The sequence below is a fragment of the Alternaria atra genome (assembly GCF_907166805.1).
Source record: "Alternaria atra isolate CS162 genome assembly, contig: 28, whole genome shotgun sequence".
Taxonomy (NCBI): domain Eukaryota; kingdom Fungi; phylum Ascomycota; class Dothideomycetes; order Pleosporales; family Pleosporaceae; genus Alternaria; species Alternaria atra.
Window position 1 is genome coordinate 1,016,953 of NW_025091326.1, and position 17,667 is coordinate 1,034,619.

A 17,667-nucleotide genomic window follows, 5' to 3' on the forward strand; every position below is an offset into this window, starting at 1 on the left:
ACATGAAGGGGTTACCATCATGGTTCCGAGGTGTGGCATAAGTCGAGGGCGGCGGGAACTGAAGGGTGGCTGATGTCGTCTTGATTCAATAGCGGCTATACCAGATCGGAAGATACCTTCAAGATTCGCACACAACTACTTGCTTACAAGACCATGATATCGCATATAGGTGTAGCTTGACGCCCTCATTGCGCTCCCAAGGTCCTATCCTCGACCAATCGAATCACATCTGCTGCTTTAATGCTAGTAACATTTGTTGGAGTGCATCTCGCGTCTCCTCCCACTTGAGCTGGTCGGGTTCGTTCTAGAAGTGACAATAGGCTGGTGAGTTGAACTTTGTCGGTGGAGCATTTCACTTGGGCCATGTCTGAATCTCCACGATTCCGACAGGTGCGATTCGGCCTTCACAGTTGTTGATGGATCTGTTGGCATCTGGGCTTCTTGTAGTTCTTTCGCCTGTAGGCTTGTATATGTGTCTGGAGATCTTCCAGTGAGACACGTCAAATGAAACAAATCCTTGTCAAGGATTGCCGACGACGCCGCCAGTGCATAAAGCATGACATATGAACTGCAATAATACTGGTGACATGTCTGTTAGTTGCCTGCCTGGGTTTCGTTTCTATGATAGATGTTGATGACGGTACTTTTTTGTAAAATTGATGAGATCAAGGTAATGAAACCGAGAACTGTGACACCTTGCCGAGCGTCAGATATCGTATCCAGTGGTGTCCCATAGGCACCGGTCGAAGCGTCTGTATTACAGGCCGGTAAGCCGCAGCTGCAGGTAACGACCATGACTGGTGCTGTACGGTGCAGTACAGCGGACGCAGTGTGTCGAACGTCTGGGGGATCTGCGGAGGCGCGAACTCTATTCGCACATCAAAGATTGTAGGAGCCGCAATGTGCAGCAAGATCAAAATGAAACGAGCACGGTGATGCACGCGACAGGTGCTTCACCGATGTTCCCTTGTCAACTAGAGTAACGGTTTCATCCGGGATGGGCTGAAGATGACCATCCGAAGAGGAAGGCGACATTGACGGCTACGGGTGGCGGGTAAGCTTCTGCTGGAGCCGAACAGCGTTTTAGCGAGAGCCCCGGATGGAACTACTAATCCATTGGTTATCGAGGCAGAGGTTCAGAAGTCGATTGCTAGGGAGATGAGGTCAACGGAAGAAGTGTGGTATGGGAGCAGCGGACGGTGCAACTGCCAACTTCTCGTGGGAACTCTCGCGTGCTGTACGGCATCGAGCTTGTGGTCACCCAAGGACGAACGCGTGGGTTGGCGGACAAGGTGTGTGTGTGTGAGGGGGCCATGCACACGAGCGGAAGATGTAACCTGATTAGATTAATGCGATGAGCAATCGAAACTGATACGCTGCGATACAGGGCTGACAGATATGTAGCCGAGCTGCATCGGCACCGTTCTGGTACTTGGGTTCGCGTGTCGCGCAAATGGTGCAATTGCAGGAAGTGAGGCATTTGATTGACTGTCGTGGAACTCGTCTAGATGAAGGTGCAGTATCGCGAACGGAATCCACAACGGGTGCCAAAGCGCCTGACAGTGCCCGAACTCCTCACATTACGGAGAAAGCAGCACGAAGCGATCCTCTGGCCAAGGAGCTGCTACCCCTTGCATTTCATGTAGTGGTTGCCCTCTAGATGACATCCATCTTCAGCCGCCGGACGAAAAGCACATGTTGGAGTAAATGGGCCGAAGTATCAACAAAGTTGTGTGACTTCCGAGCGGCCGAACCGTTGTCATGGGTCCGAGACGTGGAGTCCAAGATGACGCAGCGAGGTGCGGCGGGAAATGTCGGTGGCTGGTCTTGATGCCTACTGATCTTGAGACGAGGACAGTACGCGTCTCGGCTCGAAGAGCCCAGATTCAAAGTTGTACACGAGCTTTTCTTTTCTTTTGTGCGGCATGAGCACACTCTTGTCCCCAGGCAAGGCAGGGTCAACGTGACGATCGCAAGCTTGGACATTGGAGCGGGTCGGCTTGGGGTCAGAGTTTCGCCCACCTGCATTCGCGTTCCGTTGTGCTTACTATACAGCCAACGTGACGGCGGTGCACATATCCATATCTGGATGTGCAAGGAAGGGACGAAATAGTACTGTTCATTATCAGGCTTGCACACGTGGTATTACATGGCCTGGAGCTATCCAAATCATGTTGAATACTTTTTTGAGACGCGGGCGAGACAGAAGCTGGGCCAATAGACGTAAGAGACAGTGGTGGCGGCTTTTAGTCGAGCGCGAAGCAGCGCGCGTCGCCTGAGGCAGACACATAGCGGTGGAAGGGCGTCGGGCTCCACGGAAGGTACCTGTCCTAACCACCCCGCAGTGTTTTGTCGGATACGGAAGCATCCCGTTTGCGGTAGGATAGAGTGTCACGTATTGTAACAGTGGGCGAAGAGGCTGTTGTTCCCCATCCTAAATATGTTGATAAACGATCAAATGGATGGGTTTTTGGCCCAGGGCAGAGCAAGCTCAGAGTTTGGCGCCCGCCCGTGCCCAACGGATCAGCCGTCTGGGGTGGCGGAGTAATTTCCAATGACGCGCCAATTGAAAGCTGTGGCCACACAATTTCCAAGGTTGGATCATGTGTGAAGTGTGTGATTTGTCTGAACCTTGAAATTCAATATCGTCGTCGAAAGGGAATTCAAGATGCGACAACAGGGAGGACAGCTTCATCGCCGGGCTGAAGGTGGAGGGCACGTGTCTACTGCACCCGCGTCATCGGTTGAGCTTCGGGGTGTCGGGATCTTGCGCCAACCCCGCTTCACTCATTAGCACCCCGAGAGCATGCTCGATCAGTCAGCATCGAGGCGCAACCCTCCAGAGGAAAACAAATGGAAACAGTGATGCAAGTTGTCCGTCTCGTTGCACCTGGACTACAGTCTTGTTGAGTGACGCAGAAAATGCAGTCTGTGGCTGCCTTGCCCGTATGGGGCCATGATCCCTGTCTGCCGCTAGTGGGTTTAGCGCGTCGGCGTGTACGCGAATTATAGGTGTCGCCGGCCGCTCCTTCTTCAGAAGACTCTTGCGCCTTCCAATCATCTGCTCCTCTCCCCAGAGCATTTTTAGTCTCAAGCACGATCACTTATCGCAAGCTACGACGCGTTCGGGCTTCCAGCAAGCATACAACAAAACATACAGCAGAGACATATCACGAGCTCTACTTACCCTGTATTCACGCCCGCAGCTTCCGCCTGGCATCAATTCGCTCGCGTCTGGTGAGACAAGACAAGATCGGCCTGCAACTTCGACTCGCAAATCTCCCCAACCACAGACCGTGGAGTATATAGATCACGGGATCACATTTTCCTGCAGACCACGACACCATTGGTAAGTCATCCCCGTCCTCGCGCCCTGATCTACACACGACTTCTTGTTGTGCCTATTGCCGCAATCTTCGTTGCTTGTGCGCCAGCGGCTCTAAATGGCAGTCGCTACCACTTCATCATGGAAACCTCTTGAAAAACGGCGCATCCGTGCAGACACAGTCATTGTCGTCGCAAGGCTATACCACCTCCCCTCGACATGACGCGCTGTTGCCTCACCAGCTTTGACGAGCATACCGCGTGCTCTGACGCTGCGCATCCGCTTCACATGCTCAAGGGCTGACGTCGCATTAGTTCCGCAACACAACACACAGCCCACCAAGCCTCTTGTATCGCGCTCTCTGCCCGCTACTTGGACCACGCTGCTGTCACCTGCGCAACGACAATATACATTTGTCCGCTCGCTGGTCGCCCTAGGTTTCAAAGCCATAAAGTATCTAAGCCTACTTGCCATCTTGACGGCGCAGCGACCGACAATACGCGCTGCTACTGATCAAGGTAAGCGTCCACCGTCATGCATGCTAATATGCACGTTACACCCTGGCTGCCAGCGCACACCTCTCATCGCCCCCAGCCAGCACATGCCAACCTCGACATCATCCAATTGCTCCGCCATCCGCGTCTTGAACTAGCTGACATTGCTCCTAACAGTGTAGACAGCTCTCACCTTCATTTCTAACTGGTGAATACCCGCAACGACCATTCTCCACTACGGCGCGGCCCTCTAGAGTGCAGTTTCACCCTCGACAAAACGCTTTACCATTTGTAAACGCGCACTGCCCCTCGGCGCCCAATCGCGACTTTTGCGCCTCGAAGCTGAAGGCTCCAGCCGTGCACTCTAGCGAAGTCGCCTCAACTAAGCGTGGCCACTGACAACACATCGAGAGTCGGCCCTGCCCTGAACGCGACCCAGCCTTACCTGAGCTGCGCGCCTACTGTGATCCTTCCACTGTCTCGTCTCTAACCAACAAACAAGCCAACGTCCGAGACATCGTGTAGACAGTCATGACCGACTACGCACAGTTCTCACAATCCCACCACGGGCATGCCCCGGCGCCCACTCAGCAACAAATGCAGCAGCAATTCGGTCAACAATCCTCACCAATTCTACCCTCTCAAGGTTACAACCATGGCGGTGCGCCACATCCCCAACATCACCAGCAAATGAGCTTTCCGCAGCAGCAGGCGTACATGGCTGGTATGCAGAACCCATACATGCCGTCTCAACAGCAACAACACCAACAGGCTGCAGCGTTAGCCACGGCTGCTGCAGCTGGTCCGGCTGGGTACTATGATCAGACTGCCATTCCAGGTCAACTCGCACAGGACCCGCGCGCATCTCCACGCATGTCCGTGTCTCAGATGAAGGGCGACGGACGCGTAGCTCCACGGTCGCCGACAAACGTCTCCAACGCGATGAACAACGCGCTCCCATCTCAAGTTCAGATGACGCCAACTCAGATGCAACAACGTCGAATGAGTACCCAGATCAGCAGTCCTGCAATGCAACAGCCTCAGCCTGTAATGAGCCACGGCGGACCTAGGCCCTCCGTTCCTCCAATGACCCAGCAACCCCAGCACCAACAATCACCAGAGCTCGTTGCAGGAGGAGCGCAACCCGAAGAGGCACCTCTTTACGTGAACGCTAAACAATTCCATCGCATCCTGAAAAGGCGTCTCGCGAGGCAAAAACTCGAGGATGCGCTGAGGCTGACGTCCAAGGGACGAAAGCCATACCTGCATGAGTCCAGGCACAATCACGCTATGCGCCGTCCCCGTGGTCCGGGTGGTCGCTTCTTGACTGCAGAGGAGGTCGCTGCAATGGACAATGCGGCTGCAAAAGGCGAGGGTGAAGACGGCAACAAGGAAAACGCATCCATGCCTTCCAAGCCTGCCAGTGCTGGGCCCAAGCGCAAGGCATCCTCCACGCAGCTCAAGGGAACACCGAACATCAAGAAGAACAAGGCGGGTGCTGTGCAGCGTCACAGCACAAGCGAAGAGGACGAAGAGGATGACGATGACGATGTTGAAGACGAGGGCTAGATCCCCTCCGCCTTGGACATTTTTTGTTCCTTCCACGATTCGACTTCTACACCTCTTTAATTTCGATAACTGATATTCTTGGCAGTTCCTTTCGGGAGCTCCCCTTCATTTCACGACTTACGAAGCGAGTGCTTTTGGGAAACCCGGGTTGGCTTATGCATTTTACCCCTGTTGTCGGTTATGGACGCTTTCACACACAAATTGTCTTAGCTAGGGACTGGGTGGGATTTGGATCATACATACGGCGGTGCGGTCGGAGCATACGGCACTCACTCGGATGTTGGGAGTTCTGTTGTTGCTTTCTATTTCTGTCTGCACATGTGTGGACTATTTTTTGTACTTTTGTCTTCTCATCTTTTCTGTTACGATCAAATACCCACATTCGCTACCTAGCTTGGCGAGAGAATACCCAACCACTGGCCAGGAGAGCCAGTGGCTACAATAGAAAGGGTCCTCCTTCATCGGACGAAAATCAATACCATTTCACTTACTTGAACTGGGCTCTGCAAGTACGGATTGTTGCCTCTCGATGGTTGAAGCTGTATGGCATATAGGCCGCCCTCCGACCCTAGGGTAAAGCGTCATACCAGGCCTATGTATAACTCGACATGATGCCTTGCATGGTATATCACATTGTGCGTGAAACCGAGCTGTCGAAATTATGATGTTTCCCCAGTTGAGGATTGTGATCTGTACCACAATCGCATGTCGGCTAGCTGTCAAAGATCATGAGCATATCTGCGCTACAAAAAAAGCTCATATCCTCAAGTTGTACTCTGCGTGAGGTACGACCGAGAAATAAGAGCATTTTTCGTGTCAAAAATTGAGAGCTCAGTAGAGTGTACTTTGGACTGAGGTTGTTTCGTCATGCTCGTCGGAGCTGCACCAGCCTTTTCATATGCTAGTTTTATCTCTCAAAACTTTCGGCTTCGTGCCTGACTGTGAACAGACCTGTGACATGCTCAATCGCACGTGCGACCCGCGGATTCATGGAAAGCCGAGTGCAAATATCCGAATTTGTGGATTGGTCATTGCTAAGTAATTCGCTGCGGAATTCGTGTGCGGAACCGCGCCTCGGCAAGTAACCGGAGATCTGCACCTGAGAAGTGCGGAGCTTCTGCATACCGGATATGTACACCAATTTCGAGTGTGTTACGATAAGCATTGTTCTGGCTACTTCCATGTGCGACCTACATGATGACTTCTTCGTCGTACAACCCTCCTGCCCCTCATTCATCACAACCGCGAAAACATGACGAAGCGTACAGCCAGCCAACACTCGGCGGATGAATCAATCCGAGAAGTACAAGACGATCCATATGATGAGCTTGACGACCAGGAAAGAGATATAATCGAAGAAGAATGGCGCAACAGCATTCGCATGAAGGTCGATCTTCGACTTTGCAGCATCGCGGGTATCTTGTGCTCACTCAATCTGCTCGACAGCGGCGTCATATCTAGCGCATCTGTTACATCGATGCTCAGCGATCTGGAACTGGACGTCGGCAACAGATACTCCGTCTCTATCTTCATCTTCACGATTGCGAGTATTGCCTTCCAGCTACCATCAACAATTGCTGTTCGGACATTTGGTCCGCGTATCTGGTTCGCCTTCATCACCTTCTGCTTCGGCATCATCACACTGTGCACGGCTTTCGTACAAACATGGCGGCAAATGATCGCACTCCGCATCCTTCTCGGTATCGCCATGTCGGGTATCTACCCAGGCTTGACATATCTCATCTCGACATGGTATACGCGGAAAGAGCAACAGCTTCGTTTTGCCTTGATGCAGAGCGGTGAAGTCATTGTCTTGGCAACAGGCGGCATTGTCAACTTTGGGCTCAACCAGCTCGACGGCCAAATGCTCAAAGGCTGGCAGTGGATGTTCGTGGTGCAGGGGAGCATCACCGCGTTCTTTGGTATCTTGACCTATTGGTGGATGGTCGACTTTCCTGAGCACGCGCAGAACTCTTTCTACTTCCTCACGCCCCACGAAAGTGCATTGGCATCTTCTCGCATCCAAAAGGACCGAGGCGATGTCAAGCCTGACGATTTCGCCTGGTCCAAAGTCTTCGTTCACGCCAAAGATGTGAAAGTCTACGGATTTTGCACCCTTTACTTCCTGCAGAACCTTGTCTCGACGTCACTCTCTTACTTCCTGCCCATCATTCTGCAAGGCGGCATGGGCTTTTCTTCGAACAAATCGATCTTACTATCTGCGCCACCGTACTGTAAGTGTCCCTGTACGAACTGCATGTGAGACATATACTGACTTTGTACACCTACATTTAGACTACGCGGTTCTTCCCGCTATTTTGTCCTCGATCATCGGCGACAAGTTTCAATTGAGAGGGCCAATCATAGTTTTCAACTGCGTCTCTCTGATTATTGGGTTCTGCATGCTGGGCTTCTCGGACCAGGTCACAGTGAGGTATATCGGCACCTACCTTGCAACCGGTGCATATGTGGCAAACTGGGCTGCCATGGCGACTTATCAGGCGAATAACATCGTCGGGCAGTGGAAGAGGGTCTTCACTGCAGCAATGGTTACAGCCTTCAACGGGGCAGGAGGCATTGCCGGAAGCTTCATTGTGAGACAATCAGAGAGTCCAAGGTATATGACGGCGATTTGGGTGAGCATAGGGAGTCATATTTTGATCATTGGACTGGTTGGTGTGTTCTCGGTGTTTTTCTATACATCGAACAAGCGGCAGACTAGGGGAAAGCGACTATTGGAAGGGACGGAAGGTTTCAGATTTACGTATTAGGTGAAGAGCGTAGAGTGGAATGCGGTTGACCTAAGGCAGACCCTGAAGAAAAATCTATTCTACCAGTATTCCAATTCGCATTACTATAATCCCTAGTTCTGACTATGCTTACGTATACCCTGCGCAATTGGGCATCATTCTGCGTCGAAAGGGCTCAGACAAGTGATTTGTGAGCGAGTGACCTATCCAGGCAACAGCAGAAGGAGTGAGCTTGTCACGCAGAAAGCCGTTCGCAGGCACGCTTGACAAGTCGCAGGAACATGGGATGAAAGCGGGTTGACGTCGGTGTGGGGACTGTCTGGGACAAGGCGGGTTGGCTCGTGCTGAGTTGCTCACAAGCATCGTCGACCCAACTCCCATCTGTCTCACCACTCCCGGCTGCTACAGCACGAGCATCCCCGCAGTCCTGGTCATTAAGCGCTCCTAGCATTTTATTGTATTCGAATTTGTCTGCTTCCTGCTTCTTTAGCTGCTGGCCGCCGATCTGGTAGCGTCGAGCAGCTTCCCCCTGTCCAGCTGGCCCCTCGAACGGCAACAGCACCCCCGTGGCCCTCCGCCGAGTTTATGCGTATCGATACAGGCTATACATACCTTTCATAACCTACCCCGACACGCTGTATACACTTTCTGAGATTGCGCCGCACTTGTAGCCGCCACAATGGTGTTCCTAGGCATATACCGCGCCATATACGACTATGAGCCCCAGAGCAGCAATGAGATCGCCCTTGACGAGGGCGACATCCTGATGGTGCTGGAGAAGTCGACGATTGACGCCTGGTGGAAAGCAAAGAAGAAGGGACGCGATGGAGACGACGAGGAGCCTGAGGGCTTGATTCCGAACAATTACATTGAAGAGGTATGCTGCGCCTCACCTACAACACAAAGCCCAGCTTGGGTCGCAAAGCTATATCAAACACAACGACAACGTTTCTGTGGAATTCCATAGTCTGGAGGCTAACCATGCACGTAGGCCGCACCCATCGCCCAAGCCAAAGCCCTGTTCGATTACGACCGCCAGACAGACGAAGAGCTCTCCTTCAAAGAAGATGCTATTTTAGACGTTTACGATACCACGGACCCCGACTGGACGCTGGTGGGAGTGGAAAAAGACTATGGCTTTGCACCAGCGAATTACATCGAGCTTATTCAAGATGACGCGGCAGCAGCAGCAGCAGCTGTGGCATCTCCAGCGTTGCCTAGTCGCCCGCCAATGCCAGCAGCGAGGGACTCTTTTGATGACGACCAACCGCCTACTCCAGACACTCCCCCAACGCAGAGTCCCGCTGCTGCTCTGGCTGGCATCATACAGAAAAAGTCGCAAGAGGCAGCACCGCGATCAACCATCTCTCCACCGCCCAATGTAACCGCGCCTCCGAAACAACAACGACGTGTACAGTTCACCCCAGAAGAGTCGGACGAAGAAGCGCCACCGCCTCGTCTTCCCACACGGCCCGAATCCGAAGTATACTCACCTCCACCAACTCAATACGCACATACGCGGTCCCCATCACCTCCAGTTAGATCGCCCCCTCCCCGAAGCGTTACATTCGACCAGTATGACCCTCCGAGTAGGGATGAGCAGCCCGCGACGCCCGTGTCCGGCTCTGGATACCATCTGTACAACATCTACGAGTACATCACACAGCCGGGCAAGAATAAGAAAATGCCAATCACACTGGGCGTCAACATTCCGAAAGGAATGATTATGATTGCACCTGAGAAGTCGCGCGACGGACCACAGCAGGAATGGAGCGCAGAAAAGATGGAGTACTACTCGCAAGAAGGCAAACACATATTCATGGAGTTGAAACAGCCAAGCAAGAGTGTTGACTTCCACTGCGGTGCCAAAGACACCGCATCGGAGATCATGTTGGCTCTTGGTGAGCTTGCAGGAGCCGCTAAGAGTGCAGGACTGCGCGAAGTACTCGCTGCTGGTTCGGGAAGTTCGAATGTGCAAAAGAAGGGCGTCATGCTATTCGACTTCATGGCACAAGGCGATGACGAGGTTACCGTAGGTCTCGGCGACGAGATCTTGGTCCTCGACGATTCTGCCAGTGACGAATGGTGGAAAGTCAGGCGGCTGAAGAATGGCAAAGAGGGTGTCGTACCAGCTAACTACGTTGAAATCACAGAAACTGCCCCCATACATGCTCCTGCAGCCGCCATCGCTCGATCGGGAACCAACGCGGGTCGATCCATTGTCGAACAGAACAGACGGGAGGAAGAGGAGCTTGCTCGCCAGGCCTCAAGAAAGAAGAGGCCAGAAAGTGAGGCAAGGAACGATCAGGTAGGCCCTGGCCTGCACTTGCCTTCGCGTAACTCTAGTCTTATGCAAACAAATGTTGACCATCGTCGTACTTCACAGAGATCATCAAGCAAGCGCGAAAGCTCCGCAAAAGACTCGAGTTCAAAGTCCTCGTCTAAGCCAAGTCAGTATACAGCACTTTCACTACTTGAGTTTCTTGATCTGTCTCCTGTAAAGGGGTCCGCGCCTTCGGTGGACGCTGGACATTTACCTAGTGGGACTCAAGAACACACATTATGTGTGAGGAGAGATGCTAATCAAAAGTGTTAGATTCCGCCAAAGTACGCACTTGGACAGACCGCTCCGGATCATTCAAGGTTGAAGCAGAGTTTATCCTCATCAAGGATGGCAAGATTCATTTACACAAAGTTAATGGAGTCAAGATCGCCGTACCTGTCACAAAGATGTCCGTAGAGGACCTCGAATACGTGGAACGCGTCACAGGAGAGTCTCTGGATGACGACAAGCCTTTGTCGGATTTGAAGAGAAAGAGCATGCAACAGCCCCGCGGGAAGGATTCGGGTTCAACTGGTATCTCTGTCGAGAGGAAGCCAGAGTACGATTGGTTCGACTTCTTCCTGAAGTGTGGTGTGAACCCGCAGATTTGCGAACGCTACGCTAGGGCGTTTACCAAGGATGAAATGACGGAAGAAAACATACCAGATATTACCCCTGGGCTTCTACGCACGTTGGGTCTCAAGGAAGGTGACATTCTACGTGTGACCAAGCACTTGGACGCACAGCTCGGAAGGGACAAGCGGAACGCTGAAGACGGAGGAGAGGGAGCTTCTGGTGGGTTGTTCTCCGGCCCAGGGGGTGCACTGAGAAACAACACTCGCAAAGGACGTCCTGCACCACCTGTTGAAACGAACGATGTCGTTGATCCCAAGGCGTTTGAACCAAAATCCGATGACACCGTCAAGAAGCCCGTAGATGGTACTCCGACACCGCTAGCATCCGCACCCACCCCTGACAAGACCACAAACGGATTTGATGACAATGCGTGGGATGTAAAGCCATCCAAGACCGCGTCCACATCTGCGCCAGCAGCTTCCTCACCTCCGGCACAAGCACCTGCAGCGAAACCACCACAGCTGACTGGATCCATGAACGACCTATCCCTCCTAGATATGCCTGCGCTCAAGCCTGATGAGATTGCTCAGCCAACACCTCCTGCTCCTGCACCGCAGCCGGCGCAAGCACCTACTCAACAACCTCCCGCTCCCGCTCAGCAGCCACAACCGACGGGCGCTACTCCTACCTTGTTCGAACAGGTTGCGGCCATCAAGGCTCTTACCCAACCTCAAAACATGGCTCCGCCACGCATGCGACCACAAGCTCCTCAGCAGCAAAACACTGGTGGTCTCATCGCTCCACCACCACAGCGGTCTTCCTCTGCCCCTATGAACCCGCAACAGAGTGCTTTTGGTCCTCCTCCACCTCTACAACCTCAGCTCACAGGCTACAACCCCAACATGATGGGCCAGAACTCAGGACAAGGACAAGGCATGCAGGGTATGCCACCGATGCAACAGCAAATGACAGGCTTCCCACAGCAGAATGGCGGTTTTGGATTCCAGCAGAACGGCATGATGCCGCAACCCACAGGCTACAACCCCATGTCTCCACCCCAGCAACAGCCTATGCAGACTGGGTTTGCGCAATACCAGCAGCAGCAGCCAACCGGCTTCCAGCAGCCCATGCAGACTGGCTTCCAACAACAGCCCCACTTCACCCAAGGCTTCGGGAATGGCAGTCCCTTTGCCGACCCACCACGCGCACCATTCCAGCCACTCCAGGCTCAGCCCACGGGTTACAACTCGTTCCAACCATCCCCACTTAACCCGCAGGCGACTGGCGTCAACCGCTTCCTGCCCCCGGCCCTTGCGCCACAACCGACTGGTTACCAAAGCGCTCCGCCTATCCCTCCCATGCCGCCAATGCCTTCGATGCCTACGGCACAGCCTTTGGTGCCACAGAAGACGGGTCCACCTCCAAGCATCAAGTTTGGTGTACAGCCTGCGAAGAAGCTTACACCCCAGCCGACGGGGAGGGCGAACCTTGCCAATGCTAGTAAGTACCTGATCATATCTTTTTGCAAACACTTTCTAACCATCGACCAGCGCCCCAAAACCCATTCGGCTTCTAATCCCGCTTGTGATGGCTATTTGATCCTTTCGCGCCCCTTTGCTTACCTATGGAGCACCCACTTAATTACCCTACTGCCATATGTAAATGTACATAAGTTTTACCATATTTGTTCGTCGTTTGGAGGAGTGGATTCGCAAGGCACCATAGCATTCTTCATCAGCTCACATCGCACTTGTTCGCATTCAATATTCATAATTACATGCAGTATGGCGTTGTTGCTGCTCTACGGTTACAGTCTTGATTTGAGTATTTTGGTAGGCCCGATGTTAATTGGTGTGGAAAGTCAGCGTGCGCCTCCCTATCGGCCCGGTATTGCATGTTCTAGATTGAGGCTGACGTGCGCGGTGCGATGGCTGAGTTGCAACTCAAGAGGATATACGGAGAAGTGTAGCTTCGATAATATAGACATTTCGAAAACCTACAATGGCATTCCGAAAATGCGACACTGTAAGAGAGTTTGTACGTAGCATATGTTAACTGTGCAGAATGGATTAACCCCTTGTCTCGAGCTGTCGTTCACCCTTGGCGCGAAACTGATGCGACCAAGCCTTTGCCAAGTAAAGCTTAGCCTGACACATCAGGTGGCACGAATATCCCTGCTGTGGCTGGCTGGTTGGCCGATTCGATGTCGTATCCATGTAAAACCGCGCACACGTTTGTGGCTCTGCTTGTCAGGTATTCTAACTCGTAGTAAAGAATCGTAAGCATACATCGGCCAACTGCATCATCAAAGTCTTCGTCATCATGCAGCCGCGACTGGAAATCCCCGATGTCGCGTTGCCAAAAAGCATGACAAGCATGTGTGGCGATGACGAAAGCACACCAAGCAGCCTTCGCACCCCGGCTTATTTGCGCCAATAACTCGGCCCACTGCGAATGTGGCTCATGCTAACTAGCGTAATAGACCGGCTGGGCCGAGTGATGCATGTCCGCGTGAGTGAGTGAGAGGGTGCGCGCAGTTTAAAGGCGGCGCATCCCCTCGTTCCCGTACAAGGCTCCACTGTATCTCCTCCAGCCTTACATCCCTTTACACCTAACCTGACTTCGAAGAACGAAGTCAAAGGCTCTAATACACGGTTCTCGCAAGCGAGAAATTAAGATTCTGAGGATTCCTCGGCGAAAGCTTGGTTTGCGACGCGACAGCTACCTAATCGATCACCGCCGGTTGCTGCCTCATCCTACCTACATCACTTGGGCATTGACGAACGCGCGACTTGTGAACACACGTCCAACAAACGTACACCGCGACTCCTAACCCGCGCATATATCTCCACAAAAGCCTAAACAACATGTCAAACCAAGGCTACTACCAAGGCGGTCCTCAGTACCCACAGCAAAGGTACGTTGCTTCCTAATCCAAGACCACGACCTGGACATGCGTCGCAAAGTCTCGCGCACCCCGAATCTCCTCACCATTGCGCAGAATGGCTACGTTTTGGAAGAACAAAAAGATGCTAACACTATCCTCACAGCTACGGTCCCCCAGGTGGCCAAGGCTATGGCCAACCACAATACGGCGCTCCACCGCCACAACAACAAATGTACTACGGTCCTCCTCAGGGACAGTATCAACAGGGTCCTCCACCAAAGCAGAAGAAGGATAGGGGTTGTTTGGCGGCTTGGTAAGTCAACACGGCTCTTCGAAGCGAGGCATTCTGGTTTGAGAAGATTATTGGGCTAACGTGAGTCTAGTTTGGCGACACTTTGCTGTTGTTTCGTTTGCGAGGAGGGTTGCGAGTGCTGTGCTGATTGCTGCGAGTGTGCGGCAGAATGCTGTTAGATGGTGAAGAAGAGCGGCAAAGGGGTATTGAGTGATGCATGGTAGGCACATTCGACCAATTCAGTGTGCACATGTCGAACCACGCGGATGAGGTCTTGTGGGAGTGTGAGTCGGCTCACGTAGAAGTTCTTTTTACCTTTTTTTCTTCTTTGAGTATACCTGACCGCTTCTGGTCTTCCCTATGGCCTTCAATTGATGGTTTCTTTGGTTCTCATATACTCATGCAGCTTGATGTCCAAGATCAGTAGCATGACAAGGTGCGTGTCTGGGACTCTTGGACCACAGTGGGGATTATCAACGTCTGAATCTCACTACCCCATTCAACTACTTCCGTCAACCGCTTTCACCAAGTCCCCAAACATCGCGCTAAAACTGTGATAATAGTCATCCGCGCTGTCTGTCAGGAAAACCCAATCCGCTGTGTTCTCAACCTGCTGTACCATAAAGTCTAGCACTTCTTCGCTCAGATTCGGCAAGGAATGCAGAATCACAGCCAACTTTGAGCGCCGAATTTTGTGTGCTTGTAACGGAACCATAACGTCTCGGTCAAGCCATTTGTCGAATGCCTCTTCGAATACGACGGTGAGATCGGTGAGGTTGAGGTAGGATTCTTGAAGCACAGTGGGCGAGGTGAGGATGGAGGTGGGTATCAGACCGGGGTTGTGAGCTATGAAGCGGTCACTGAATGCTGTGCTGTTCTTTATTACTTGTTTTGCCGTTTTCAAATACGCGTAGTCATCTTCATCAAAAGTACTCGGTGTCTCATCCAAAAAGATTCCGTCGACGCGCATCCCGGTGATGTTTGTGACTTTCGGCCAGCGCGCGTAGGTGTCGATTTCTGCTAATACGCTTTCGATGGGCTTATCTGTGTAGTCCGTTGCAACATATCCCAATGTGCGGATATTTGGGTAGGCTCGAAGTTTGGGAACTTCATCGAGGTACACTTGGTCGGGGAGTGATCCCATGCAAGGGCCAGAGCAGGGGTTGATGATGACGGTAAAGTCTACATTTCTATGCGCTTTTGCTCTAGGACTTTGTCAGTGTGTGAAAGAGGTCGGTGGGAAATGGTATACGTACGCAGCGTACAGCGGATCCCACGCGCCTGCACTTGGGTACACATAGAGGGGGAGAAGGATAGACATGATACCGCAGCGTCTCAAGATGAAGGTTTTAGAAATGCAGATAATCACCAATATAAGGCCGCGGAATCATGCAATCGGTTTCTAGAAGATCCGGTGCGCTGCATCAAAGATGGCTCGGCATATGTTGTACCTGACAGCGGGTAGGGGCTCTATCCACGGCTATGGCTACGATCTTCAAATGAGTTACTATATTACATATAAAGAGGTTTACGCCGCGTGTACTATTCACATTTTTTGAGTGCTGTGTTCGGCCCAATGGCAGTCGGTTACGGCAGATAAGCTGGGTGAAGTGGACATCCATATTGCAGGCCGGGATCGCTAAATAACCGGGGATATGAAAACAATAGGGAATGAACCACCTCCCAGAACTAGCCGAAGATGTCGACAACTAGTACAGGCTTTGCCATGAGACGATAATCCAGATCTTGAGCACAGCCACGTACATCATTTACAGTCGTGTATAAGTGAATCATGCAGCGTCGGTTGCATAGAGGGTTATGGACTCTGCTCTTGAGATATTTGAACAATGTAAGAGATCATACCGCGATGCAAGCCAGGAAGCATCGTCACTCTAACGACTTCGGATTCAGAAATTCGCAACACTCGAAAGGGTGGTGCTGGCGGCATTTCCATGTGACACCCTTCAGATTCTTGACATACGCTACGCCAATGCGCATCCGCGGGTGTAGAATCAGAATTCAAAAGCCTCAACCATGCTTGTCCGGTCAGGAAGTTGTGCCCAACGTTGATCGAACATGCTAAGGAGAGAGTACCTCGGTGAAACAGCCGAACCGTGCCATAAAACATGGGCGCGCCTGAGTATTCCTTCTTTTTCAGACTATTGTCTGTAAGATATTCGGAACTGATCGAAAGGTGGTTGTGAATTGGGTCCCACAGCTGTTCTGGTTGTGCACTTTGAATACGATATACTGTAGAGTCGAACTGGAACTGGAAGTAATACATCGCACGGCTTCGAAAAGAGCTTGGAATGTGGGGTGTGTGTTCGACATAGACCGTCTCGAGACTGCTCCTACTAGCAGACAGATGTTTGGAAGTCTTGAAGGTGTCTGGAGAGACTCTAGTGTAGTGCGTTGAGCTAAGTCGTCGAACGAGTAAAGCAACCGTGCTTCTGTTCTCCATCACACACAACGAGAGAGCAAAAATCGAGTCGTCCCACACCTCATCACAGCCCCCATCCAATAATGGGTAAATCCACGTTTCCAATCTCAGGCCTAAGTTTGATGTAGCAAACTGGGTACGGCCGTCCCTCATAAACTGTATAAACTGTGATCCTTCGAAATCATCGGGTGACTTCGCTAATAGGCCAGAGCAACTGGAAATGGACCCCTCAACTGCTCTCCATGCAAAGATTGAGTCATCGGGAGTCGTTCTTATAATCTCCTCTTGTAACCGCCTGAACGCATTGTCGCCCTCTCCGTAAAGCATAGGCATGTGTATCCCGAAGAGACCCATCAGACTGTATGCGCGATCTTCCACTCGCGTCGTTTCGCGATTAGCTGCCCAAGACATCTTCTGTGCGACTGAAACTCGACTTAGGTCGCCGGTATATAACACAGTGGGAGGGATCCCGGTTGCTTCAGCCACCGCAGCATAAAAATCGATCTTGGAGCCCATGAGTCCCCATTTTCGGTCATAAAATTCAAGAGTTTCAGGGGCAATAAGCTCTTGCAAAGTCCAACCTCTAGTGATCCATTTGGATCCCCGTAGCATGGATGCCATATCAAACTCGAACAGCACACCAGAGTACTGATCTCGCGCAGGAAAGGCGTCTTCCAGATATACAGCACATAACCAGGATTGCTGGTACCATCGGTACATAGAGTTGATTGCTTCCTGTAGCTCGGCACTGCTGCTTTTGTCGATACAGCAGGTGTCTATCCAGAAATAGTCCAGTCCGTGCTCCTTTGCGAGCTTGGCCGTTTTTAGTATCTTTTCGTAACCAGTGCGAGCCTGAACAGGGATTCTATCCATGGCGGAGATCTTCAGTCCTGCGGCCGCTTCCAACGCGGCCATGAGTATGCTGTTGTTGTTGAGACTATAGGGCAAAGCATGACACTGTTGCAAGAAGCGCATGTCTTGATAGGTAACCTCCTCATTTCCCCAAGTATG

At 52.0% G+C, this 17,667-nt stretch overlaps 5 protein-coding genes across 5 annotated transcripts; 4 read left to right on the forward strand and 1 right to left on the reverse strand.

Annotated features, from left to right (window-relative positions):
- Positions 1-4,350: 4,350 nt before the first annotated feature.
- Positions 4,351-5,388, forward strand: ALTATR162_LOCUS7386 (uncharacterized protein; the record flags this gene model as incomplete). Its single annotated transcript, XM_043315014.1, has 1 exon — positions 4,351-5,388. The coding sequence occupies one exon, from the start codon at positions 4,351-4,353 to the stop codon at positions 5,386-5,388; it is 1,038 nt and encodes a 345-aa protein (XP_043170949.1).
- Positions 5,389-6,640: 1,252 nt separating this feature from the next.
- Positions 6,641-8,325, forward strand: ALTATR162_LOCUS7387 (uncharacterized protein; the record flags this gene model as incomplete). The annotated part of the gene is made up of 3 exons (XM_043315015.1): positions 6,641-7,622; positions 7,684-8,005; positions 8,256-8,325. The coding sequence occupies 3 exons, from the start codon at positions 6,641-6,643 to the stop codon at positions 8,323-8,325; spliced, it is 1,374 nt and encodes a 457-aa protein (XP_043170950.1).
- Positions 8,326-8,817: 492 nt separating this feature from the next.
- ALTATR162_LOCUS7388 (uncharacterized protein) lies at positions 8,818-12,613 on the forward strand (the record flags this gene model as incomplete). Its single annotated transcript, XM_043315016.1, has 4 exons — positions 8,818-9,015; positions 9,130-10,678; positions 10,735-12,537; positions 12,588-12,613. The coding sequence occupies 4 exons, from the start codon at positions 8,818-8,820 to the stop codon at positions 12,611-12,613; spliced, it is 3,576 nt and encodes a 1,191-aa protein (XP_043170951.1).
- Positions 12,614-13,904: 1,291 nt separating this feature from the next.
- On the forward strand, positions 13,905-14,241 carry ALTATR162_LOCUS7389 (uncharacterized protein; the record flags this gene model as incomplete). The annotated part of the gene is made up of 2 exons (XM_043315017.1): positions 13,905-13,954; positions 14,088-14,241. The coding sequence occupies 2 exons, from the start codon at positions 13,905-13,907 to the stop codon at positions 14,239-14,241; spliced, it is 204 nt and encodes a 67-aa protein (XP_043170952.1).
- A 474-nt stretch (positions 14,242-14,715) lies between these two features.
- ALTATR162_LOCUS7390 (uncharacterized protein) lies at positions 14,716-15,537 on the reverse strand (the record flags this gene model as incomplete). The annotated part of the gene is made up of 2 exons (XM_043315018.1): positions 14,716-15,421; positions 15,473-15,537. The coding sequence occupies 2 exons, from the start codon at positions 15,535-15,537 to the stop codon at positions 14,716-14,718; spliced, it is 771 nt and encodes a 256-aa protein (XP_043170953.1).
- Between the last annotated feature and the right edge of the window lie 2,130 nt (positions 15,538-17,667).